This window comes from Ambystoma mexicanum, chromosome 13 (assembly GCF_040938575.1).
Source record: "Ambystoma mexicanum isolate Mex_15411 chromosome 13, UKY_AmexF1_1, whole genome shotgun sequence".
Lineage (NCBI taxonomy): Eukaryota > Metazoa > Chordata > Amphibia > Caudata > Ambystomatidae > Ambystoma > Ambystoma mexicanum.
The window spans coordinates 113252884-113278695 of record NC_090938.1 but is presented as its reverse complement, the minus strand read 5'-3'; the positions used below and the strand labels follow the sequence as shown (position 1 = coordinate 113278695).

Below are 25812 nucleotides of genomic sequence, written 5' to 3'. Positions count from 1 at the left end.
CAGGCCCCTACTGGAATCCTCCTTGGGCGTCTTCTGTGAAGTTCGTGGACCCTTAAACTGTAAAAGTAAAGTACATACTTGTTCTAACAGTATTCCTTAGGAACTCTGACTTTTGCTACATAAGGACCTACCCTGACCTGCCTGTTGGACACTAGACCCTAGTGACCCACTCCTGCCACTCTTCTGCCACTGAAAACACTCATGAGCCAAGGGATAGATTTCTAAGGATTGGGCATTTTGCCTAGAAAAGAGAATAAGTGTTTAAAAGCTACTTACTGGCAAAAGAAGTTGCTTGGTAACTGCAACTCTGAGAGTGAACAGTTATAAAAGTTATTACTTAACTTAAAAATGTTCAGCTATTCTGAAAAGTATATGTAACATCTTTCTTTCCTTTAACTGTTTCGCCATTCTAATAAAGTAGATGTAAGGTTATTTTACTCACCTGCAAATTGGCTGTCCCTCTTTCCCAAAAGTAATGCTGTTGGCTTCACTAACTAGTTCTTTCAAGGAATGGGTGTATACGTTTCCCAACTGGGTCTTGCTTCCTCTGACCTGCTGTTAGCCTGTCCAGAATAGGTCTGCATGAAGTTGTACCTAGCTACAATAGCCTTGAGTCATTCATAAAGTGTTACACTGGGTTTTGCTTTCCCTGGTCTGTTTTAGACTGACACAAGAACAGTCTGAGGTTTATACCTGCCTTTATGTTGTTGATAGCTCCTTTTAAAAAGTGTATAGGTTTTACTTGCATTGAGTAGAACGGTTATATCCTAAAATAAGTTAGTTATTGCTTCCCTTAGTCTGTGAACTGAAAAGCAACTGTAATTGAATGTTACACCACAATGTCCAACTCCCCCAGAATAACTGTTATCCTGAATCATAGTTATAGGTTTATACATTTCCTTTAATCTTTTGCACTAGATCAGAAAAGAATATTGTCTCGTTGATATTAAGTGATTTCGTGCTGAGCATCACGGTACAACTGATAGGGTCTAAAACCCTGGTATTACTAAGTGTTATAAAAGTTACTATTGGTTTTGACTTCCCTAGCACTCCTTTTAGGTGTTCCAAATAATGTTATATGCTTTGATCTGTGAACCTTCAAGCATAGTGTTTTTATAATTCTCCAGCATGGGGTCTGGCATGGATTCACATGCTCATGAATATTCCCCGTCGTCAGGCTGGGAATCCTCGGTAAAGAAAAAACCAGTATCAGTTTCGTTTCTGATCTGTCTTTCGTAGTAATAACCAATCACTGGTCTCTGCGCCATACTGACCACAGCCAATGACTGCCCTCTACCCAAGCACCGCCTCTGGCAGCCATCTTCAGATTTTTACCGCACGTTCATGTGTTGGGATCCTCGTGCTATTGCTCTCGAGTGTTAGTGCTATTTTTTCACGTTTTTTCTCAAAAAACTTCGTTTTTTTCGGTCAAAAGAGCCTCAAGCTCCACCGACTCTCCATCCGATCAACGGGGACCCGTGTCGGATTCGTCTGCGCCCCTCAAGGGTGAAGGTTTCGTCGAGCTACGCTTTTGGAGGACTCCAGAAGTTTCTCAGGCCCGGACATGGCCCAGGAGAAGGGAAGCTCGACGCCCGGAAAGCTGTTCAGGATCTGCCCTGGATGCCAGCTGCAGAACGTCTTTAAGGAGGACGAACACTCCTTTTGTCTCTACTGCTTACATGAGGACAAGACGCACGTGGAGAAGGACTGTGCGTTTTGCAGCAACATGTCGGAGCGGACCATGAAGGACCGCCATCAAAGTCTCGCCAACTGGCTGGAAGGGAAGAGCCCATCAGGCGAGAAGAAGAGGAAGAAATCCGAGCGGTCTTCTAAGACCTTTGAGGACGCCCCGGCGACAGGGGTCCAACACAAGGCCAAGCACCGCGAGTCCGCTGGCACCGGGAGCGCCGAACGGTCGGGCTCTACGGGCGCCAGGCAGGGCGCACCCTCCCCGGCACCTTCAGCCACGAGCCAACGCTCTGGGTCGGGTAAGAGGAAGGGCGAGCACCTGGCGAAGCTCCTGGAGAGGCCCCGGTCGAGCTCGAAGGCCCCATCGGAGGGGGAGCGAGGCAGTGTTCCCCCCCCCCCTCAAGGATAAGGCGGTGAGCGCACCTAAGGTGGTGAAGGCCTTAATCCATCCGGCCAAGCCCTCTATCGATACTGTCGCGGCAGCCCTGGCTCAGCCTGTGGAGGCTACACCAGTGGTGGTGACCTCGGGGCTCAGTCTCCCTGCCACCTCGGAGGGAGTCCTCTTTTGTGCCCATCGATAGCACCCCCGTGAAACCCCCGGCGGGGAAGAAAAAGGGGGGGGCAGGGCGTCGTCGTAGATTCGGCCTCAACCTCAGAGGAAGAGCTGATTGAGGTCTTAAGCCACGGCCTTGGCGTGGAAGAAGACCGGCCCGTCGGGATGGATCCCGACGCAGGTGACGACGACATCGTCGAGGGTGCCGACGGGGCCCCTGATCGCCCGTCGGATTCCCCTCTGCCAGTGCCGCAAGACAACTCGGCGGCCATTTTGTTGGCTATACAGTCCTTATGTTCAGAGATAAGGACGAGACTACCGTTGCCGACGGAGGAACCTTTCCCGTCGGGGGATCCGGGACCTTCTGGTGCTCCCCCGCCCAAGAAAAGAAGGATTCACCCTCCACCTCCTTTTCAGCCGTCGCGCCCCGTCCAGCCCTCCTCCCCGTCCACCCGAGGGGATGATACGGGGACTGACACGGCAGCGACGGGTACGGACGACGAGGTATACGACGAGGATCTACCGTCGTCACCTCCCACCAGGGCTTCTCCGCCTGACGAGATTGGTTCGTTCCACTCCATGATCGCCAGGGCATCCGAGCTTTTCCAACTCTGCCCTGAGGAGAAGAAAAAGGAAGGATTCCTTTATCAACGGCGCGAGGCCAAGAGGAAGACTGTCCTCGCGGTGCCTCTACTGGACGACATTTGGGATGAGGGCCTCGCCCTCCTCAAGAACCCTTCCACGACGCCAGCTAGAAGAGACCGGTACGAGAAGAAGTACCGGGTCCCGGACGCGGCCCCCCTGTGCCTCCGGGCGCAGCCTACCCCGGACTCCGTCGTCTCCGCGGCGGCCAGGAAGAAAGCGGGGGGGGTGCGGCCTCCACATCGACGTCCCCACCGGACGGCGAGGGAAAGAAATTGGACGCTATGGGACGCAGGGTCATCTCGTCTGCAGCGACGACGATTAAAGCGGCCAACGCCTTGGCTATCGTGGCCCGCTACGACAGGGAGCTATGGTACAAACTGGCTCCCCTGATGGACTTCCTACCGGATGACAAGAGGGCGGATGCCCTGGAGATCCTACAGGAAGGCGAGGTGGCGTCGGACCACGCCATCACTATTGTGACGGACATCGCCGACACTGGGTTTCGCCAGTTGGGCAACGGCGTTTGCCTTAGGCGGCGTGGATGGCTCAAGGCTACGGACTTCCGTCAAGACGTACAGACCAGGGTCCTGGACATGCCGTTCGATGGGAACAACCTGTTTGGGAAAACAGTGGACGATTCCCTTCAGGCCATTAAAGCGGACACTGAGACGGCCCGGGCCCTTGGGGTTCTGCAGCAACGACGGACGCCCTTTCGGAGCAGCGGAGGCAAGGGCGCCTCCAAAGGTTCCGGCGGCGGTTTCTCCACCTACCGTCAAGCGGCCCGCTCGTCGTCTCAGGAGGCCTACAGAGGACGAGGCAAGTCTGGCGGACCCCGCCGTCGTCGCCAAGGAGGTCAAGGCGGCAAAGCCTCGTCGAAACAGGATTGAACCGGCTGTGGGGTCGGGCCCCCACCGAAGCACCCCGGTGGGAGGCCGGCAGGCGAGCTTCGTCAGCGTGTGGGAGTCCATCTCCACCGACCGTTGGGTGCTGGACGCCTTAGCCCGGGGCCACGCGCTCGAGTTTCAAAGAAGGTGCCCGCGCGTCCCCCCCCCCCCCCCCCGTGGCCAGGAAAGAGCTTCACGTCCCTCAGCTTCTCCTGGAGGTAAAGGCGATGCTCAGGAAGGGCGTCATCGAACTCGTCCCAAAGAGGCTTCGGGGCTCCGGAGTTTACTCGAGGTACTTCCTTGTGAAGAAGACGGGAGGATGGGGCCCCATCCTAGACCTGCGACGTCTGAACAAGTTCATCAAGGCTCAGAAGTTCCGGATGGTCACCCTCCAGCACGTCCTGGGGCAGCTGGAGGAAGGAGACTTCCTGTCGTCGTTGGATTTGGAGGATGCCTACTTCCATATTCCCATCCTAAAGGGGCACCGAAAATTCCTCAGGTTTGTGGTCCAAGGGCGTCACTAACAGTTCAAAGCCCTCCCCTTCGGACTACGGTCGGCACCCAGGGTATTCACCAAGTGCCTTGCACCGGTGGCGGCGCAGCTGCGCCGCGAGGGGATCCACGTCTACCCCTACCTGGACGACTGGCTCATCCGAGCCAAGACGAGGGAGCTCGCCGTGGAGCACACGGCAAGGACCGTCCAACTTCTCACGGACCTGGGATTCTCCGTGAACTACGCCAAGTCCCACCTGCTACCCGCGCAAAACGCACTGTTTCTGGGAGCGAAGCTCGACACAGTGTCCCTTCTGGCCTCCCCGTCGGAGGAAAGGACCAGGTCCATTCTGTGCAAGGTACAGCGGATGTTGGTTTCCGACGCGGCCAAGGTGAGGTCCATCAAGTCCCTCCTCGGAATGATGTCTTCTTGCATCTACCTTATTCCCATGTGCAGGCTCCGGATGCGCCCGTTGCAGGAGTTCCTGGACGCGCGCTGGATCCAAACGACGGGCGGCTTCGAGGAGAGGATCACACTCGACGAGAGTTTCCGCCGAGCGGTCCGGTGGTGGGGCAACCGCGCACATCTGACGGCGGGCATGGACTTCCAGACCCCAGACCACCAGGAGACAGTGACCACGGATGCCTCCCTGGAAGGGTGGGGAGCGCACACCGAAAATCTGCACGCGAGAGGCCTTTGGCTCCCGACGGAGAAGTCCCTCCATATCAACGTCCTGGAGCTCCGTGCAGTGTTCTGGGCCCTCAGGTCCTTCCTTCCGTCCCTCAAGGGCAAGGTGGTGAGGATCTTCACCGACAACACCACCACCATGTTTTACATCCGGAACCAGGTCTCCAGCGCTGTCCAAGGAGGCGCAGGACCTGTGGCATTGGGCCGTCGCCCCAAAGGATGTTTCTGGTGCCGTTTCATCTGGCAGGGATAAAAAACACCATCGCCGACTCACTCAGCAGGGAGCTGCGCTCGTGCCACAAGTGGGAACTACGGCAGGATCTAGTGGATCGCCTCTTCCGACGGTGGGGCACACCCCAGATCGACCTGTTCGCGACGAACTCCAAGTGCCGGAGGTTCGCCAGCAGGTTTCCCCAGGCGAGGAGCATGGGCGATGCCTTCTCGTTCCCCTGGGAGGGCCTGTTCCTCTACGCGTTCCCTCCTTTGCCACTGCTAATCCGGCTTGTCAACCAGCTCAAGAGGTCGCGGTGCAGGATGATCCTCGTCGCACCTGCGTGGCCGAGGCAGATATGGTTCCCGGACCTTCTGGACCTGTCAGCGTCCCCGCCAATCAAGCTGCCGGTGGACGCGGATCTACTCTCCAGGGAAGGAGGCGCCATCATCCACCACGACCCGAAATCGCTGAACTTGCAGGCCTGGCTCCTGCGGCGCTAGAGTTTGGAGGATACGACATACCGGCCGACTGCAGAGAGGTTCTTGCAAAGGCCAGGGCGTCCTCGACTCTTAAATGCTACGGACACAAATGGAAGAGGTTCTCTGTCTGGTGCCACGCACAGAAGATTAACCCTCTACGGATTACGGCTCCCCAAGTACTGCCTTACCTGCTGACGCTGGCCAAAGCTGGACTGGCACACGCGTCCATCAAGATTCATCTTGCTGCGATCTCCCGATACACCAGAACCACGGGCCGGACGTCCTTTTGGTCTCATCGTCTGGTGAAAGAGTTCATGAAGGGACTGTTCAGATCGTTCCCGCCGGTGAAGGTGCCGGCCCCGGCGTGGGAGCTCAACGTGGTGCTGACCAAGCTCATGGGACCTCCGTTCGAGCCTCTGCAATCGGCCCCGTTGAAGTTTCTGTCGTGGAAAACAGCGTTTCTTGTGGCCATCACCTCCGCACGACGGGTGGGAGAGATCCAGGCCCTTTCCTGCAAGGCCCCGTACTTGACTTTCCACGACACGAGGGTAGTGCTCAGGACGCACCCCTCCTTCATGCCCAAGGTACCGTCGGACTTCCATCTCAACGAACCCTTGGTGTTGCCTGTGTTCTTCCCGTCGCCTTCGTCGCCGGCTGAGAGGACTTTGCACTCGCTGGATGTGGCTAGAGCGCTGAAGTTCTACGTGGACCGCACGAAGTGTTTTCGGAAGACGTCACAACTCTTTGTGAATTTTGGACCTGTCAATCAGGGGAAGGCTCTCTCGAAGGCTTCCATTTCCAGATGGCTCTCCGGCTGTATCATGTACTGTCATCGGTTGGCAAACCGACCGCTGCCTGGCCGTCCGAGAGCCCATTCCACCAGAGCAATCGCAGCTACCACGGCGTTCCTTTCTGGTGTGCCCCTGCTGGACATATGCAGGGCTGCTACGTGGAGGTCGACGCACACCTTCACGAAATTCTACTGCGTCGATCGGGATTCCAGGGAGGAGTCCAGGGTCGGCCAAGCAGTGCTGCGCAACCTGTTCGCCTGAGGTGAGCCTGGTGAGGAGGTAAGATGCTTAATGTTGAGTTTGATGTAATGCTTAATGTTGAGCCTTTGCCACCTCCCGTGGTTGTGCATGTGTGTACTGCTATGTATTCTTTATTCATGAGCATGTGAATCCATGCCAGACCCCATGCTGGAGAAGGAACAAGTTACTTACCTGTAACTGTTGTTCTCCAGCATGGGTCTGGCATGGATTCACATGCGAACCCTCCCGCCTACCCCTCTGCGGCTCTTCACTTGGTCATACTGCCACTTCACGTGCTTCCAAATCTGAAGATGGCTGCCAGAGGCGGTGCTTGGGTAGAGGGCAGTCATTGGCTGTGGTCAGTATGGCGCAGAGACCAGTGATTGGTTATTACTACGAAAGACAGATCAGAAACGAAACTGATACTGGTTTTTTCTTTACCGAGGATTCCCAGCCTGACGACGGGGAATATTCATGAGCATGTGAATCCATGCCAGACCCATGCTGGAGAACAACAGTTACAGGTAAGTAACTTGTTCCTTATGGTTTTATATAATGTGATAGTACTTATTTACCCCAAGTACGATCTGGGCCTACTTGTATTTAAAGAAACTGTTTATTTTTACAATACATAGTGTTTCAATGTTTCTTTGGACCATTTGTATTACAATTTCATGTGTATAATTAATTTCATTGCATTCATTGCATTAATCTAATCCAAGATGTATTCACTGTAAACATGGTAACTCAATGCACTTTTACATCGACTTCAGCCTAATGCATGATGTAATTGATGCAACGAACATCTGTAACCTATTACCCATGCAAGCAAATAATTTAATGTACTCTTACGCCCCGTCCCCTTTCTTCCATACTGCATGGGTGTCCCTCACTAGGGACGGGCGACAACCTTTTTCACCAGAAAAAATCTTGTTCCACTTTAAATTTAGTGGCGCAGCCCAGGGAGCATACGCTCCCCTGACTCCTCCCACCGGCGCTGCCACTCAGTCCCCTTTTCCATGTTGAATGGAACAGGCCGATTACACCAGCGCTCCTCGGTTTGGCTTCGGTGATGTTCTACCACACGCTCTTCCCTGGATACTTTCTTCTGTCATCTTTTATCATTCAGGTACTTGTTCCTCTGGCACCACGCTGCTGCCCGGCTCATGTCGACTTCAGCGGTCTTCAGCAGATGTCCAGCCTGCGAGGGGCTCCTCTCTACATCAGATCCCCACGCTCTTTGCCTCCGCTGCCTTGACCCCGACCACGGATGGGAGGGGTGCACCAGGTGCTACGCACTTTCGTTGCGTGCTTTGAAGAACAGACTAGCTAGGTGGAGGGAGCTCTTCGAGAAGTCACCTCCAGAGGACTTGAAGGACTTCGTCAGACAGAAGTCAATGCCCAAGGGAGGGCCGCTCTTCTCCAACGCACCCCGCAAGGGTGACTCCTTTCCAAGGAAACGTCCAGACGGGAGGAACCTCTCAGCTTCTCGCACCAGCCTGGGAATTGAGGCTAGTTCAGCTATCGGCCGCCAGGCTGAGGCGTCTGTAGGTCCATCCGGAGGCGCTGCTGAGAGACCGCAAGGTTTTTACTGGATGTACACCCGAGGGGCTACGCCCTTGTACTGGCAACATGTTAAAGGGGGGTGCCTGCACGCAGCACTACCAACAGCTCAGCCGAGGGCGACACGCCTACCAGGCCTCGGCCTGAGGCACAGGGTAGGTCTCATGCTCCATCGTTAATAGTCGTGGAGGAGGCCAGGCAGTGAGCCAAGCACCATGACTTCGGCACGTGGGATGCACCTCGAAAAGATGGCCTCCACGCCAGACAAGATGGCTGCTCGTCCGATACCTCCCCGAGGAACGGAGCAGGTGGGAGAATGAGTTACAAGGTAGGACTGGTGTCAACCAGGCCTACAGCTTATCCATCAGCAGCGCAGGGCAGGTTTACACCGCAAACAGCTAGAAAGAGTACGCACTGGCCTCCGCAGCCACCTGCTACCCTGTTGATATCTGCCACCCCACTGGCCTGCAAGGACAGGTTCGAAGTTCCTCACGCTCATGAGATATCCTCAGATGGGGTCCATCCTTAAGGATGTAACCGGGGACATGCTCCCTCCGGCCCCTCCGCCTGTGTCTATAGTCATTCCTCCTATGACTCCAGCACCACAGGCCCCGGTGCAGGCCCTGCTGCCCACGCCTGTCCTTTTCCCTTCCGGCTCCCCTGCCTCCTACAGTTCAGGTGGTTGCGTACCAGCCCCCGCTGCAGCCTCTGGCTCTGGTCTCCATACCTCAGCCCTCGGTGCCCAGCACCCCTCCCCACTCGAGACCATCCGGATGCTCTGGTGGACACAGACGTGGACGAAGACCCCCAACACACCGTCAGCCAAAGCCTTCGACTAACGGCTCGCAGGTCTGGCAGAGTACTTGGGCCTTCCTCAACCCAAAGTCTAACAACCAGAGGTGGGAGTTACTTGTAGAGGTTCTCAGTCTACGGAGAACAGGGATCCCGATGCAGAAGGATGTTTCCTTGGCCAAAAACAGGTGAGTCGAGCCCCATTCGGCTCAGCCTGTCAATCAGTGCCTGGACGCCAAGTATAGGCAAATGGAGTGGATTCCATGCTTGCTGTCGGTCCACCCTCAACCACACTCTTCAGTGATTGCTGCGGCCACTCTATTCAAAGCCGCAGTAGCCCTCGGCCACCTCATCCTCAGAACTGTTAGGCAAGGAGGAGGTGATCTTGGATGTATACGAGAATAAGCTTTATTTCAACGCTTAGCTGCATCTTCGTCAATCCAACGCGGATGCCATGTTGGCAGCCATGAACCAGAGGTGTTGGCGGGAAATAGCCGACTTCTTTCCAGAACTTCCAGTGCAGAACCAGGTGTTATGTTTCAAGGTGGGACTGGCAGTGGCTAAAATGGTGGCGAAAGACATCATGGAGTCCACCGTGGCCCACATTGACACCTCTGGTTGGGCCATATGCATCGCCACGGACATAAGGACTGCCAGGCTTCAGGCTATGAAGTTTAACCCAGACGTCCAGGAACGCTTATTGGACCTTCCATTTGAGGGGGGAGACCGCTTTCACTCCACCAGCGATGAGGAGTTAGAGCAAATCATTTTGCAGACTGCAAAGTCTTTATCTTTACTAAGGCCATGCCCAAGGCGTACACCCAGTCACATCAATGCTCCGACAAGGGGCGGACGTTCGGAGGGTTACGCGGCTTCCATGAACAGGGGTCCAGACAGCCTGACTGTTCAGAGTCAACACCGGTGCAAACAGAGGGGGACTGTGTGGGAGCAAGGGCTTTTTTTCAGTCCCCCCTCCTCCGCAACAGCCTCAGAGGGAAAGGAGGCATGACGCGTCCCTTCTGGTCCACATGTCTCCAGTGGGGGGCAACTTGACCTTCACACACAGTTTTGGCGTCAGGGGTTCAGACCCCTGGATCCTCTTGGTAGTATCCAAGGGGTATCGCCTACTGATCCCTCCCTCACCTTACTCTTCCCCCTCCAATCCCACAGATTGGAACAGCAACTCTGTTGACAGAGGTTCGGTCGCTCGTCCACAACCAGGCCGTGGAGGAAGTCCCAGCCTCACAGCGAGGATTGGCTTCTATTCCAGTTTTTCGCCATACAAAAAAAAGAACCAGGCTGGCCTAAGAGTTGGATTGGACGTTTGCACCATCAACCTCTCCTTCCCTCTTCAAAAATTCAAGACGGTTACGCCAGCACTGATTGCAGAGACATTGTGCAAGGGAGACTGGATGTGCTCCCTGGATCTTAAGGACGCTTATCTACACGTCCCGATTTGGCAGCCGCATCACTCCTTCCTACGATTCAGGATCGTGGGCTGCCACTTCCCATACAAGGTGCTACTCTTCAGACTCAATTCAGCCCACAGTGTATTCACCAGGCTCATGAATGCCGTGACAGCCCTCCTCAGGGTGCAGGGACCACCATGTCTACCTGTACCTGGATGACTGGCTCGTCAAGGCGAGCGCTCCGGAGGCGGTTCATCACATTTCCTCCACCCTTATGATCACACTCCACGAGCTGGGGTTTTCGGTCAACCTCAAGTCTGCACTGCAGCCTATGCAGAGCCTGACCTTTCTGTGCCTCATGTGGGGGACAAACTGAGTTTCCCTCGTAGGACAAGGTCACGGCCATCAAGAGGGCCACTACTCGCTTTGTCACCCGAGAAGTGATCTCGGCCTGGTGGTACCAACACTTATTAGGCATCATGACAGTTGTCCTATTGGCCGTACCCTACACAAGACTCGAGATGAGGAGATTGCAGGTGCACTTTGCAGCCTCATGGAATCAAGAGTGGGGCTGCGCTTTCCATCTGAACGAGGAGATGGTTCTACCTAGGTTTTTTGCCGACCCGAAGGACAATACTCAGAGGGTCTTGCACTGTCTGGATGTCAGACCAGATGCGCGCTGAAATTCTATCTGGACAGGACTAAGGGCTGCTGCAAGTTGAGCGCTCTGTCACCTTCAGAGGTGTCGGGGTGGTGTTAAGGCCTGGTTATCAGGCATCCAAGGCCTCTATAGCAAGGTGGATGGTTTCGGCCATCAAGGAGGCACTAACCATTTCCAGCTAACTTGCACGCCCACGCTGTCAGAGTTAAAGCCATGGACGTCGCATTCCAGCAGCAGGTTCTGTGGCAGGTCATCAGCAGGTTGGCCACCTGGGCCACCCTTTCGGCTTTCTGTAAGCTCTACTCTTTGGATGCCGGCTCTAAACCAGACGCAGCTCTCGGACAGGCAGTTCTAAGGAACTTGCTCGCTTAAAATGGGTCTCCTCTCCATCCTGGGGATACATTCAGTTGTAATCGCCCATGCAGTATGGAGGAAAGGGGACGGGATGTAAGAGTAAAGAATAGTTACTCACTTTAGTACTCTTGGTCCATAGTCCCCTTTCCTCCATACTTCCGACCATCTCCCTCCACCCCTAATACTGGTGTCATTAGGCAATATGAAATATTGTTGACTTGTCTATGGGGACTGAGGAGTGGCGCCAGTGGGTGGAGCCAGGGAAGCGCATGTTCCCAAGGCTGCGCCACGAAGCGCCTCTACATTTTAAAGGGGAAGATTTTTATTCTGGTGAAAAGGGTTTCATCTCCTGCCCCTAGTGAGGGACGCCCATGCAGTATGGATGAAGGGGGACTATGTACTAAGAGTACGTTAGTCACTACGGTGAGTAACTATTCATTTTTGCAGCAGGAGAACTTCAGGATCTACAGTCAAAAGCTTGGTCGTTGAAATCCTTCATCAAGAAGACTGAAGACAGGACACTGGAGTGATTTTGCAGCAAAGATCATGGGGAAGGCTCTAGGCAAGGTTTTCCTCCTGGCTGGATGCGGCTTTGGATTTGGCACCTTATTCAGGAGCACAGTAGACAGAATATTGTTGGTTCGATTCTAGTTTGCAAGGTCCAGCACTCTGGTGAGGGGACATTCCATTCACATCTCTGGAGGTCCAGCCGTATGCAGACAAAGTTTCAGCGAGATTAGTCATTCGGGAGACTGCGCCCCACAATGGCTCGAGGTCCCAAGGTATTACAGCCCGCAAGGTCGCAGCCCGATGTGGGATGGCACAAAATGCAGGTCGTCTTGAGTGTAGTGCGTCTCACCGATCTCTGGGTCGGGGTCGTCGTTTTTAGAGTGCCCAGGTCGATTGGAAGGAAGGGTAACTGCAGGCTCCAGTTACACAGCAGGCTCTCCGGTTGCGGGAAATAGTTTCAGCCGCAAATTATTCATCTTCCTCTTCGGTTTTGGTTCCAATGATAGACTACCTCTCCAGCCTCCGGGATCGGACTTGGTACCCAGCCAGCCAACCAACCGGCTAGCAACATTCAAACTTGGGAGGGGGGAGGTGTTGGGTTGGCAATCCTTTCAGGACAGCCAGCCTCCCAGTTTGAACTGGATTTTCACACTCAGCCTGGAAGACAAAGGGCTGCAAAGTTGTGGACTCAGCTTTTGCTCCCGGCCTTGACAGGCACTTTGGAGCCTGGGAAGGGAATCCACAGGACTCCCGCCGAGGATAAAAATCACACACAGGAATTTCCCGCCCTGGATGTGGGGGGAGGGTGGGAGAGACAAGAGACAAACGCTAAAATGGTGATAAAAGAAGATTGACATTTTTGTAAAATGGGCACCCATGGGTGCCTTTACCGGGCATGTGGTAAAGGTGCACCTAATTAATAAAAAGGTTCACTGCCACCAGCCATTAAAGTGAAGATGTCCTTGTAATATAAGTTATATTTAAAATGAGAATGGGGATACATGGTATCTCTCCCCAGCACTCCCCATACGGTGGGGGTGTTGGTCTCACCTAATAAAATGTAAAAGGGATTCAAATATCCTTTTTACCCTTGTGCACTGTAGTTTTCACAAGGTTAGCCAGAGAAAGTTAAAGGGTGTGCCCCTAGGACAACCCAGAAACAATATTCACTTATTGCCAAAAAGTTGTCGGAGGATAACTCTTAAAAGACTAAAAATGGCACCCATAAAAAGATTAAAATGTGTGGTAAAGGTTCCCACTTGCAGAGGTAAAAGGAAAAATAATCCACCAGTAAAGTGAAATATTCTGGGGTTGACGCAGGTCAGGAAGATTAGTTATTGCTATGAAAATTTTATCTAACATCCACCCTCAATCTTTCAGACACCATGGATGTGGGGTGGGGGGGGGGGGCAGGCCGTTTCCCCCTCCCCTCCCGTCCTCCCCCGCCACGAAGACAGCAACTTTCCCGGGCAAGTGCATGACTTATTAAGTTAGTCTTCATTTTCCCAACAATGAAAGCCCGATTTTAAAAAAGAATGCCCTGAGAACCCTCGTAGCAGTCTTTCTTAAACTTCTGTCACGCCCCTGCCGCATACGGGTGCACGCTGGGGCTGACTGAAATGGGCATGGGAAGACTGGTTTCAGGTGTGTGTGTGTATTTGAATAGGGACAGTGTTTGTGGTGGGAAGGGAGGAGTATATGCATGTGTATTTGTATGTGAGGCAGGGGGCTGTTGAAAAAGTGGGTGGCAGGGTCGGGGTGGGGCTGAGGTTGAAGGCGGTTCGGGGGTGAAACCCTCAATTTCAAAGGATGACTGCGCAATTCATTTATTTGTAATATTAAAAGCCGCACAATCGGCCAAAAAAAACTATTTTTTCTTTTTTTGTGCAGCCTTTAATATTCAACATAATTGCATAGAACCGACCTTGTATGGGATTTCCTGACCTGGAAAGGCAGGAGGAAGGTTAAAGAAAGTGAATTGCGTGGCCAATTTAGGTCAATAGCCATACGCAGTAAAGGCTAATGTACACTCTAAAAAGAACACAAAAATGTTAATAATTGCTGGTCCAACTTGTCTTTAGGCAAATATAAAAGTAAACAAAAAGCTCAAGTGTAAAAGACTAAGGTGATTTGAAAGTATCTCCACTGCACTGCATTGTGAGATGCTTTCTGCAATGTAAAAAAGTTGACAAAAAGACAAAAGGGAAACCTAATTTCCCAGTATTAATAGTTGGAAGGACTGATCAGTTTCCCCATAACAAATGAGCAAAAGGCCTGGTGAGTGAAGCTGAAGGCTGCTCGTACTCGTAAAAAGTCAGGAACAGTGGAAACGCAAAAGTTTGGGGGTCCATAGAGTTGCTAAAAAAGAAGCCTTTCCTAACGGGCGTTTAATTGGATGAAACTGTAAGGTTCTGAGACACAGCCGCTATACTGTATCAAACTTTGGTTGTTAACACTCATGGCTAAAACGATGGAGGAAAATAAAAAACCGGAGGCTATCGATAAACACGTACAGTAGGGATAGATGGCATATATTTCTATAATTTAACACAAATTGCTATTAAACAGTTAATTTTGATAAACATGGTGGAAAACTAGAACTTAGTCAAAAGCACCCGTTCCTCCATTGGTTGCGCACTGATGGTGTTGCAATGTTTTTAGTGTGGGTGTCTGCTCCTGTACACAGCCTAATTTTAAAATATTGTACTGCTGCATCTCAAACTCTTCTGCCCTTTTCCCACAAATGTCTGTTTATAGAGGAATTGTGCATATGGTTTTAGTTTTATAGTTGCTAGAGTGAATACATTTTACGTCTTCGTTGTTAGTAATTTACTTGAGACTTTGCACATGGTTTGCATGTTGCGAATTAGCCAACAGGACTTTATTTCGATAAATGAATTTAAATGGAAATCTAGATTCCTCTTTATGGATATTTTTTGTATTTTCCTGTAGAAAAACCAAAGTCTGTCGAAGAGATGCCGGACGAGTCCCTTGATGTAAACCTTGACCCAGAGGCATCCACTGATTCCAGCACTGAGCTCTCCAAACAGGAATGTAAGTACTTTGTTTCGGTTCATGTCTGTTTTGAAAGCATGACTGTTGAGAATGTTCATTTCTGTGCTAAAATCCTCCCACCTTAGAGACCCCCAGCACGTTTGCTGGTCTTGGGACTTTTCAATGTGAACTCTTGAGCGAGTGGGACTTTTTTTCCTCACTCCATGTTTTTCCCTGATTTGGATTTTGTGTTGTCACTGTTTTTGGAGTCTGACAAACTCCATAGGCATCTGTTTTTTGTATAGTGACACACAGCACCTTCAGTGCACTGTCATTGAGAAGACCTTTGTATTTCTCTTAAGGTTTAAAAACCTTTTCTTGGATAAACTACAGTTCCCAAGAGTAGTAAGGTGAAATTGATCTTACTTACCTTTTTCTCTTTGTCGCTCCAACACACACCATCTTATGTGCAGTACTGCAGGGGTTACTTAGCAGCCCCTTATCCTACTTTCTCCTGTAATATTTTCTTTTACCCTCACTACTTTAAATGGCTCGTGGCAGTGATTTCATTTTCAATACCATGGTCTTTTTTTTACTGCAGGCTGAACCCTCAGCTGCAGTACATCACCCATGGGTGTCCATTTTGTCAAAATGACCCGGTCTTCTTTTTTTCCCCATTATCTGTTTGTGAGGTCTTTCTTGGGTTTTACTCTGTGCGTTGGGACACATTTTAGCCCTTTGTGTGTTTTTGTTTTTGGCAGGCTTCAGCCCTGAAGCCCACCCCTGTCTCCAGTGTGTCTGGAAGGGCAGGCCGTGATAGAGGATCCCGAAACTCCCCTGTCCTTTGTCTCTAGGAGTCCCTGAACAAAACCAGTCCTGATTGTCTGGCTGGCTGTCTTAAAAGGACAGCAACCCTGCTGGGTGATTGATGCCTAGGCTGTGCATGAATGGGAAAACTTGCTTAAAAGTCAAGGGTTTTGGGACTAGAGGCCCACGACCACTGGAAGAAACCTCCAAAGTAGAAATCGGGAAGAAAAGCCTGCTGCAACCTCCTGGACATCAAAGTACCGGTGAAGCCCTGCTGCTGTGCTGACTTCCTTTTTCGTATCGACCGAGAAGCTTAGGAAGGGTTGACTTCTTCCCTTGGGTTAGTGGGATCAACTAACCCCAAGACTAACTACACTTTGGCGCAATCCCCGACTTGCTGTGCCTCTTTGTTGCTGCAGAAGCCCAATGCCAGGGTTGAAGTGTCCATAACCGAGTGAAACATATGCCGCAGAACAAATCCGGCTAAAAGCTCCAGAAGCCTCCTAAGGACACACCAGAAGGAGGAAATTCAAAGTCCCCTCACCAGAGTGCAGGACCAAGGGAGCAAGGTAAGTCCAACCAAAGTTAACCATTCTACATCAGTGCTGTTTGCGAAGCGCTGAACCCGCCATGTGCCGCTGGATCGAAGAAAGCCCGTAGCTGCCGACGACCTTCCCGAGTTCCACTGCAGGAGCCCTCCAGACATCCTACGACTGAGGTTCAGGAACCAGGGTCTGCTTGGCTGTAGCAAGACGGAATCCAGCTGTACCACTGTCCTTTTAGGGCTTGGGGGTACTTAACATCTTTCCTTAAGTCGTGCTCTCTCACTTGAGATTTGCACTTGTTTGAGTTGATTTCAACTCCTCTTTGCACAGGCCTAACCGCGTGTGTCTTCAATGATTTCCTTTGAAATATCTTTGTGCAAGACTTTATCCAAAAAGTGCATCAGAACTATAGACTTTGTCCAAATGACCTTGGATGTCCTGCCTCCCTAAAGGCACCTTTCTGAATCCATTGACTTTGGCATTGCTTGTCCCTCCATGGGTTGTAGCTTGTTGAATACTGGTACTGCTGGGAAAGGCTTAACGAAGGATTCATTTGTCATCACATTATAAGAAAATGTGCAAACCTTTATAATTTTCCCTAAATCCTTCCTTCCTGAAACTCAGAATCTGAAAAGTATATTGGTGTGATATATTAATGGAGTACTATTCTTGTTATTTAAGTCACTTCAAGGTGTAGGATAAATGTATTGGCATCTCCAAAGAGTATCCACCAGCTTTATTGATTTTGAAAAGGAATTCCAAAGTTTGCTTTAACATTTACAAAAATTGCCTTTTTAAAGAATGATTTCTTAAAACTGATGTTAAATACATAATTATTTGTGACTGAAACCTTGAGTTTAAGTGTTACTTGTTTACTTGCATTGACTGATTTCATCTGTTCAGCTCTAATTTACCCCTCTTGAGATTGGTCTTGCTGCTCAGTCACACTACCAACTTGTGTAGTACAGACCTATGCCAAAAGGTATTGGTCTGCACTGTAGTCTGAAACAGCACACCCCACCTTTATGTGGAATGCTGGGAGATGCAATGTATCCCCTTTCACACTAAAACTGTTAAAATTTTGTTACAGGGCCAAGCTTACCTTCAATGGCTGGTGGCAGCGATACCTTTTACTAATTCGGTTCGCAACTGCAGTAAAGGCACCCAATGGTGCTCATTTTACTAAAATGGCCTGGTCTTGTTTTTTCACCATTTTAGTGTTTCTTGTCGTCCTTCCTTCCCCAGACATCCAGACCGGGAAATTCCCTTGTGTGAATTTTATCTTCAGCGGGAGCGCCCTGAACTCCTGCCCAGGCTCCAGTCTGTCTGTGAAGGAAGGCAGCGAGGAAGGAGTCAAACTCCACAGCCCTTTGTCTTCCTCTTTGCCTAAATGGGGACAAATTCCAGTTGGGGGGAGGGGGAGGCTGCCCCGATTAAACAACCAGACCACCTCTTGTTGCAAAATGCAGGGAGAGAATGCAGATGTTGTGCTGTAGTTGCTGTTAAGTACAATGAAGCTGAAGACAAGTTGACCAATGTTAGGCAGAATTGCATGCAGTACCATCTGGGACCACCACACACAATTAGGACTACAGGTGTAAGCAAGACCAACCTTGGGTATAAGTCTGTACCACAAAGTTTGTTGGTAGCAAGCTGAGCAGCCAGGCTTATCTCAAGAGTAAATGTGAGCAGTACAAGTAGTTACAGAGGACTTTCAATTACAGTGGTTCAAGTAGACACTTCTAATCAAGGTTTCTTGGTAGAAACACTTAGTAATTTATTACACAATCGTTTATAAAACCTTTCACTAGAAGAAGAAAACTTACTATTATATACCAATACACTTCCATACAAAACTCTAAGCTTTTGAGACAGTTTGAGCTCCCCTGAAATAGGAGCCAAATGGCAGTTCAGTTACTTAGCTGTGAGCAAAACAGACAAAAGTAAGTAGAATAGATTACATATACAGTCTAGGCAATGCAAATAGTTTCAGTTCACCAGAAGAGTTCAAGCCAAAAGGCTAGGCCAAAGTCAATGGGCTAGTGTTCTGGACAGGAAAGAGCAGTTCTGGTATCAAACAGTAAAGTTTTAGCAAAAGTTCTCGGAAGTAGTTTAGGCAAAAAAGAATCATTGGTGGGGTCACAAGCTGATTATGCCTGCGAGTTGGGAAAGTTTCACAAACCTTCACCGTGAGAGTGGCGTTCTCTCAATCGGGTTGGCACAGTACCTTTGTATGAAGAAACAAATGTTGCTGAAGTCGTGGTTCCTGGCAGTTCCTGAGCCTCATTTGTGGGAACAAGAGGGAGGATGTCGGGTGACTCCTGCACTGCACGGGATCGTTGAAGAAAAGCAAACCTAATGGAGTCATTTCAGTTCCAGTAGCTGTAGATGCAAGAACACAAATTTGTGTCCCTCTCCCTGGTTAATTCTAACCAGCCTTGAGAATGGTATCCAAGTGTCTTATGAGTTGATTGGTCCCACCAACTCAAAGGAAGAAGCCGTCCTTGAAGGAGCTTCTCTTTCGAATGGAGTTTGGCAATTCGGACCTGCAGCTGAACTTCACCGGGCAACCAACAGTCCAGGGGTTGCAGCAGTCCTCTTCCAGCTCGTCTTCGGTTCTTTCGTTCCAGTGGTGGACTCTGCCTGCCAGTCCACAATATTCGCCTTTTAAACAGTTCTCTCCCTTTCATTCCAGCCTAGCTGTCTCTCCCCCAGCAGGGTGGCTGTCCTTGTCGGACAGTCAGCCAGCCAATCACGCCAGAGATTATTTGGGTGTCCTAGGAGACTAAGCACAGGGAGTTTCGGGCACCTCCTCACTGCCCACCCCAGACACTCAGACGCCAAGGGCGGACTTCAGTCCTCAAGCCCGCCAAAGGCACACGAACAAAGGGACCAAACCTGTCCACGCTAGTGGTGTGAGACCTTAGGCTGCGATGTTGCTCTGCTGAGGCAATATATGGCCATGGTTATACCAGGGGGGCCTGGCTTTCCTAATGTAGTAAGTATCGGCATATATTAAGCCGAGATGGTGGAATTTGAGAGTCCCGTCTAGTGGGAGAGAGGCCTACACCCAACAGTGCAAATTTGGATACAGGCAAAGGACCGCTAGAGTTTAGTCCCGCATAGTGGGTGAGCAGCCCAATCACAATGATTCAATTTGAGCACCAGGCCCTGAGAATCCACAGCAGGACCGGAGAATCCTGTACAGTTGGAGGGAGGCCCACATCCAAAACGTGCAGCCTGGATAAGAGTAGGTACTGCCAAATCTGAGCGTCGTGCAGTGAGGAGATGGTCTACGCCTGACAATGCATTTTGGGTGAATGACTAGAAACGGCCACAACTGAGAGTCCTGCACAGTGGGAGGAAGGGCTGAACCAGTCTACGAGACCAGAGTACCGGACTGAACAGCGCTGGTGCCCACAACTAGTTGACAACGCAAATCGGAGTACACAACTAGACCGAGCCAGACCCTACCTCTGACAGTGCTATTTGTGTACAGGACTAAGCGTGGCTGGAACCTAAACCTAACAATGCATATATAAGTACAAGACCAAACCGATCCTGAGCCTACACCCAACACTGCAAATTGAGTACCGGTCCAAGCAGAGCTGAATTCGAGAATCCTGCACGGTGATGGCGAGGCCCGCACACGACTCAACTCGTATAATAGCAAGAAATTGAGGGTACATCTTGCGATGCTGGCACATGTTCACAATTCTGCCCACGTGGCACATGACAGTATTCACTTATGTCAAAGTGCTGTACCTAACAGCATTCACAACTTTGTTTAAGCGCTGCACCTAGCAGTACTCCCAACTCCATCCGAGTGAGGTACACACTAGTATTCACAATTATGACCATTGGCGACACTTAAGTGTTTACTGTCACATCTAGATGCCAGACAGGATGATGCACACAGTAGTAAGACCTTACAGTACGGACTTAGATTCATAATTCTTGTCCTAATGTGGGACAAGCAAGTAATCCGAGTTCCGGGTTAGGGCAGTGTAGAGGGCCGGGCTTCCCGGAGTCGAGTAGCCGCTCCACTCCGTAACCATGTCCCTCCCGCCCTCATTTTGTTTGCTGCTGGTCGATGAATAAACTGAGGGGGCAACCCCTAGATTTGTGTCGGAGCAGGGGGGGCTATGCTTGATATGCTGAGGGTTTCAGCCTATTGTATAGTAGGTATCCGTAATGGCACAATCATCAATGGTTTTTTTGAGCCTTGCTTTCGGAAATAGGTTTGTGGGGGGCCACTTATCTCATAGTCATGACTCATGTGGTCTTTAGGGCAGGTTCGGAAGAGTAGGATGCAAGTGTAGCCACAGCAAAGGCTGCTGGCTTAGCTCTGGTGCTTGATGGGTTGCCATGTTGTTCCGGGTGGGGTGATGGTGGATCAGGAATGCCACAACGAAAGCTGCTGGCGTACATGGAGTTTTAGTAGGCAGTGTTGTTGAGCGTTAGGTGGTGAGCAGTGATTTTTATTAATAGTGTTTTCATAGGGTTAAGTGGCTTAGGAGGGTATTGGGAAGAGCCAGGTTATAAGGGCCTTCCTGACTTCCAGGTGGTTTTCTATGTTGCAAATGTGTAGGGGGATGGAATTCCAGATGATTGGCGCTTGGACAGAGAAGGAGGAGCCGCCAAGTCTTGTTGAGTTATGCGGTGGGATCACTAGGCGAAATGCGTTGCGAGATCTGAGGTTCCTGGAAAGTCGATAAGGGACAATTTTGTCTCGCAGGAATTCCGGGCCTTTGTTGTGTATTGCGCGATGGGTGATGCACATGGCTTTGAAGGTGGTGCGTCGAGCAGTAGGGAGCCAGTGGAGGAGACTCGGGGTGGGGCTGATGTGCTCCCTGACGGGAAGGTTAATGACAAGGCGTGCTGCTGCTTTTTGGATTCTTTGGACTTTCCGTAGTTGTGTTGCGGGGGCTCCTAGGTAGAGGCAGTTTGCATACTCTAGGTGGGAGAGGATGATGGCTTTGATGGCTGAGAAACGGTGGGTATAGGTGAGGTAGGGGAAATCCTCCGAAGGATACGCAAGTGAACGAAACATGTTTTGGAAATCGCTGGTGGTGTGTTGTTTGAGGGATAGAGCTGAGTCTAGTTAACATCCATTATTTTTAACCATGTTAGAGGGTGCTGGTGCTTGCCCTAGTGATTCGGGCCATGGGATTTGTTGGGGAGAATTCTCTAAAATGTGCTAATTCCCTCTACCTTGGAGACCCCCAGCAACTTGGGATTTTTTTACCTGGAGGGAGTGACCTTTTTTATATCCCCACTCTCAGATTTTTGTTTGAATTTTACTGGTTTCTTTTTGATTATGGAGTCTATCAAACTCCATAGGCATCATCTTTTACAGTTGTGGCACACAGCACCTTCTCTGGGATAAACTATTGTTTCCCAGAGCAGTAGGGTTAAATTGACTCTACTTAGCATTGTACTTGCTAGACCCAGCACACCATATCTTACTAGAGTGCTGGAGGGGTTACTTAGTACCCACTCTGTCTAAATGCTCATGTAACATATTATGTTACCCTTTCCTCTCTGAATTGCTAGTGGCAGTGGTTTTACAATGAACTACCATGATTTACCCCAACCGCGAACTGTTTGCAGCTCCGGTAATGTAAAATTGCGGGAGCCATGGTTTTCAAAATGGCCCTGAGCCTCCTTTGTTAAAATGGTCCCCGGTCTTTTTTTGCCATTTCTTTGTGGAAAGGTCCTTTTAGAGTGTATCTTTGTTTCTGATGCTTGTTAATCTGCTTAGAATCACATGCTGTGCATATGGTCCGACATCCAGTGGTAACCGTGGAGTATTGCATCTTGTCTTTCGGGGACCGAAAGGGGACGTCGGCATAGGCGTGTCTGTAACACTATCCCTATAGTGACATGCGTAGTACCCAAAATCCCTCACGCGCCGAGGTCACTCAGATTGTTTTTTTTCCGCCCAGATAACTGGTCGCCCTACAGCAGAGCTCTGTTTGTTTATCCCCCGTTAAGTCACTTCACCTAATAAGAACATCTTCGACGAAGACTACGGAGGAATAGTCTACGGCTGTGGTCTCGGCGCCTAAGATCCGGCAGCCGGATTTCCACGTGGTCGGGCCTTCTGGCCGACCTATACAGTAGGGAGAGTGGGTCAGGGTGGCTATATTGTTATGTCTTTCCTCCTTTCCACTTCTTTCCCTTTCGGTCTGGTCATCCTTCCCTTTGGCTATGGAAAGAACTCCTTTTAGATTCTGCCCTAAGTGTAGGGTCAGATATCCTTGGAAGGACTAGCACAGGACGTGCAACGCCTGTCTCCCCCTAGAGCACGACGAGAAGCGGTGTTCGGCGTGCAAGCTCCTTAAGCTTAAAACACTTGAGGATCGCCGGTTAAAGTGGTGGGCCGCATACGGCATGTCACGCGTGGAGCCTCCCTCCCCTACCGCGACACCAGCCGAAAGTTATGGAGGGTACTTCGGATGACCAAACGTTCAATGCGGATGTTATAGACCTTGAGGTGGACACTTGTAGGTCCGCCACGCCCGTCCACGACCCTTTCAGGCTCGACTCTGGTCTTGCTACAGGGACTACTCCCGGCGACAGGGGCGTACATAAACCTTGCACTAAACACACAACCCCTACGCCATCTTGGACGCCTTTGTCGAAAAAGGCGAAAGTGCCAACGGGTCAGTGGAAAGATTCAACAGTTCCCTTGGATCGTGTAGATCCAAAGCCTTCCCCGCATCCGCAGCAGCACACGACTGGGCAAACTTAAACTAATAAGGGCGCTACTCCCCAATCTACACATGCCGAAGTTTTGGATTCCGAAACTTCGACCATTTACAAGGCCTCTATAGGCCCAAAAGTTACAACTAATCCTCTAACCGGCAATCCGACCGCTGGGCGTTCTGGTGCCGCGGACGGCGTTTCGGCTACCGCCATATCGTCGGAGGCTTTGTCCAACGACGATTCGGTTACTATCCGGAAGAGCATCGGTAGGATCACAGCGGCGGTGGGCCTTATCCCGGTCCCGCAGAAAGTTATGGGCCAGGCCGCGGAAATGTTTTCGACAGACCTGGGCTGCGATTCCAATGGTTTACGTGGATAGTCAAGAGCCTCTCCGACACCCTGAGAAGCTCCTCAACGCCAAAGGGACGGAGAACGTCGTTTCTCCGCACCTAGGCCCTTTTAGGTCCTCGAAATGGACTACTGAAAAATTTGAGGGATGCATGGACCGGCTGGAGCAGATTATCAGTCGTGCTGACCAGCCTCCACAGAAAGACTCGGGTAGACCCTATTCCTTCAAATACAAGCTGTGCAGCCTCAGGCTTTCCAACAGGAAGACGTGGCCCACATGGACACATACAGGGACATTTATACTGAAGAAGAGGAATACTCTTTTCTGGATAATTATGGAGAAGATCAACAAGAGACTACGGAGAACTGGGAAGAAACCCAGCAAGAAGGACCGAATCCTTGGACACATCAAGATCAGGACTCTGATATTTTGTGCGTCGATTCTCCTCCTTACACTCCGGCTCGCCAGGCCTCCCCTGTGGATGACCAGGTAGCTTTCAACATCATGTTGAAAAATATCAGCAGAATTCTTCAAAATTACCACTCAAGAGGCTTTGCCCGAGTAGGATTTTGTGGAAGACATTAAGGAAAAAGCTCCCGCAAGTCAGTCCATTCCCCTCCTTAACTCTGTTAGGAGGCGGATAGCTCCATCTTTAGTCACACCTGCCCAGACAAGGGCCGTGAAGCAGAGAGTCAAAATTATTTCGGCCTTCTCCTTCCAACTCCCTGTATATCAAGGGGCATGCCATCCCGGACTCACTGGTGGTGACCACTACTCGTAAGAGGGTAGGGGTCCCCCTTGCCACTGGAAAAATCGCCTCCGGACAAGGAGTCTAAAAGATTGTATGCCCTAGGCAAACGTGTCACGTCGGCAACGGCATATACCATTCGGGTTGCTAATAATACTACACTATTAGCAAGCTATGCCGATGCCCAGTGGAACCTGCTCGAGGAAGGCCTTAAAGAGGTCCCAGAGCTGGCCAGGACCAAGCTTCTCTCCATTGTTGTGGAAGGAAAACTGGTTAACCAGAATGTGGTCAAAAATGTCCCGGATACTGCAGAAACTTCTGTCAGATCCCTTGCACAAGGGACTCTTCTGAAGAGACATGCATGGCTGTGTACATCAGGGTTTAGACCTGAGACTCAGGCCTCCCTCATTAATATGTCCATCGAAGAGTCTAACCTCTTTGGGAAGGCAGTGGATGAAGCGTTGGAGACAGCCAAGAAGCAGAATGAGACCAAGTCTCTGCAACAAATTACACAAAAACTCTTGTCCTAGATAGGTAATAACTCTCGGCGGTCCTTTCGAGGACAAGCTCGTGCCAGTCAAAACTACGGCACGGGCAACTTCAACAATAACCAAAATTCTGGAAGCCCTGCTTACTATCCCTCACGGGGTCAAACGTGGCAAGGGTAGAGGCATAGGCCCCAATCCCAGAGGAGCCACGGCCTCGGGTCACAAATGACCACCAAGTCCAGGTCCCCTCCCATGCCTTCCTAGTCGGGGGCCGATTAACATCTTTCCTCAAGGCATGGGAGGGGATAACTTCCGACCAGTGGGTCTTAAAGACGGTCGCCCACGGTTATTGCATGGAATTCTCCCGACCTCCACAGTTCAGACCGCCACGCTCACGGCGCCTTTCACTGGACCATCTAACAATCCTGATTCAAGAGGTGGAAGCACTGCTGGCAAAGGACGCCATAGAAGCTGTCCCTATTCTTGAGGTAAACAAGGGTATTTATTCAGTGTATTTCATGGTACCTAAATAGGATCTCAGCATGCATTTTGTTCTAGATCTGCGCCCAGCGAACAAGTTCATAAAACCCCAGAAGTTTTGCATGGTAACACTACAGGAAGTGATCCCATTGCTAAAACGGGGGGACTTCATGGCAACATTGTATATGAAAGATGCATACTTTCATATTTCAATGTTGCCAGCGCACAGAAAATACCCAAGGTTCATGGTCCAGGACAAACACTACCAGTTCAAAGTACTCCCCTTAGGCATCGCCTCGGCGCCAAGGGTGTTTACCAAAGTCCTGGCAGTGGCAGCAGCACATCTGCGCAGACTATCAGCCCCAGTTTACCCTTGCCTGGACGACTGGCTCATTACGGGGGACTCATTCGACGTTTGTTTTTCGAACACCCAAAAAACAATAGATCTCCTTCAGCCTGGGCTTTTCAATCAACGAAAAGAAGTCCAGCCTAGTCCCCAGTCAAGTAAAACAATTTCTGTTGCCACTAATTCGGACAGAAAGACTGTCTTGTCTTCCCCTACAGCGAGAGGATTCAGAACATGCTCTTTGATTCCTCAATATGTAGCCAGTCGAGAGGTGACGGTACGCAAAGCCATGCGGTTGCTAGGAATGATGGCGTCATGTATATACTTGGTTCCCCACGCGTGGCTACGCATGCGTCCCATGCAAGAGTGGCTCAACAGCC

General features: G+C 50.7%; 1 protein-coding gene across 6 annotated transcripts in view; it reads left to right on the top strand.

Moving 5' to 3' along the window:
• Nucleotides 1–25812, top strand: part of CSDE1 (cold shock domain containing E1) — a 1384522-nt gene that overhangs the window by 1078401 nt on the left and 280309 nt on the right. For all 6 annotated transcript variants that reach the window (XM_069633412.1, XM_069633411.1, XM_069633408.1 and 3 more), the window contains one exon: nt 14917–15018. In XM_069633412.1, the coding sequence (XP_069489513.1) occupies nt 14917–15018 (102 nt within the window). The remainder of the gene's footprint in view (nt 1–14916; nt 15019–25812) is intronic.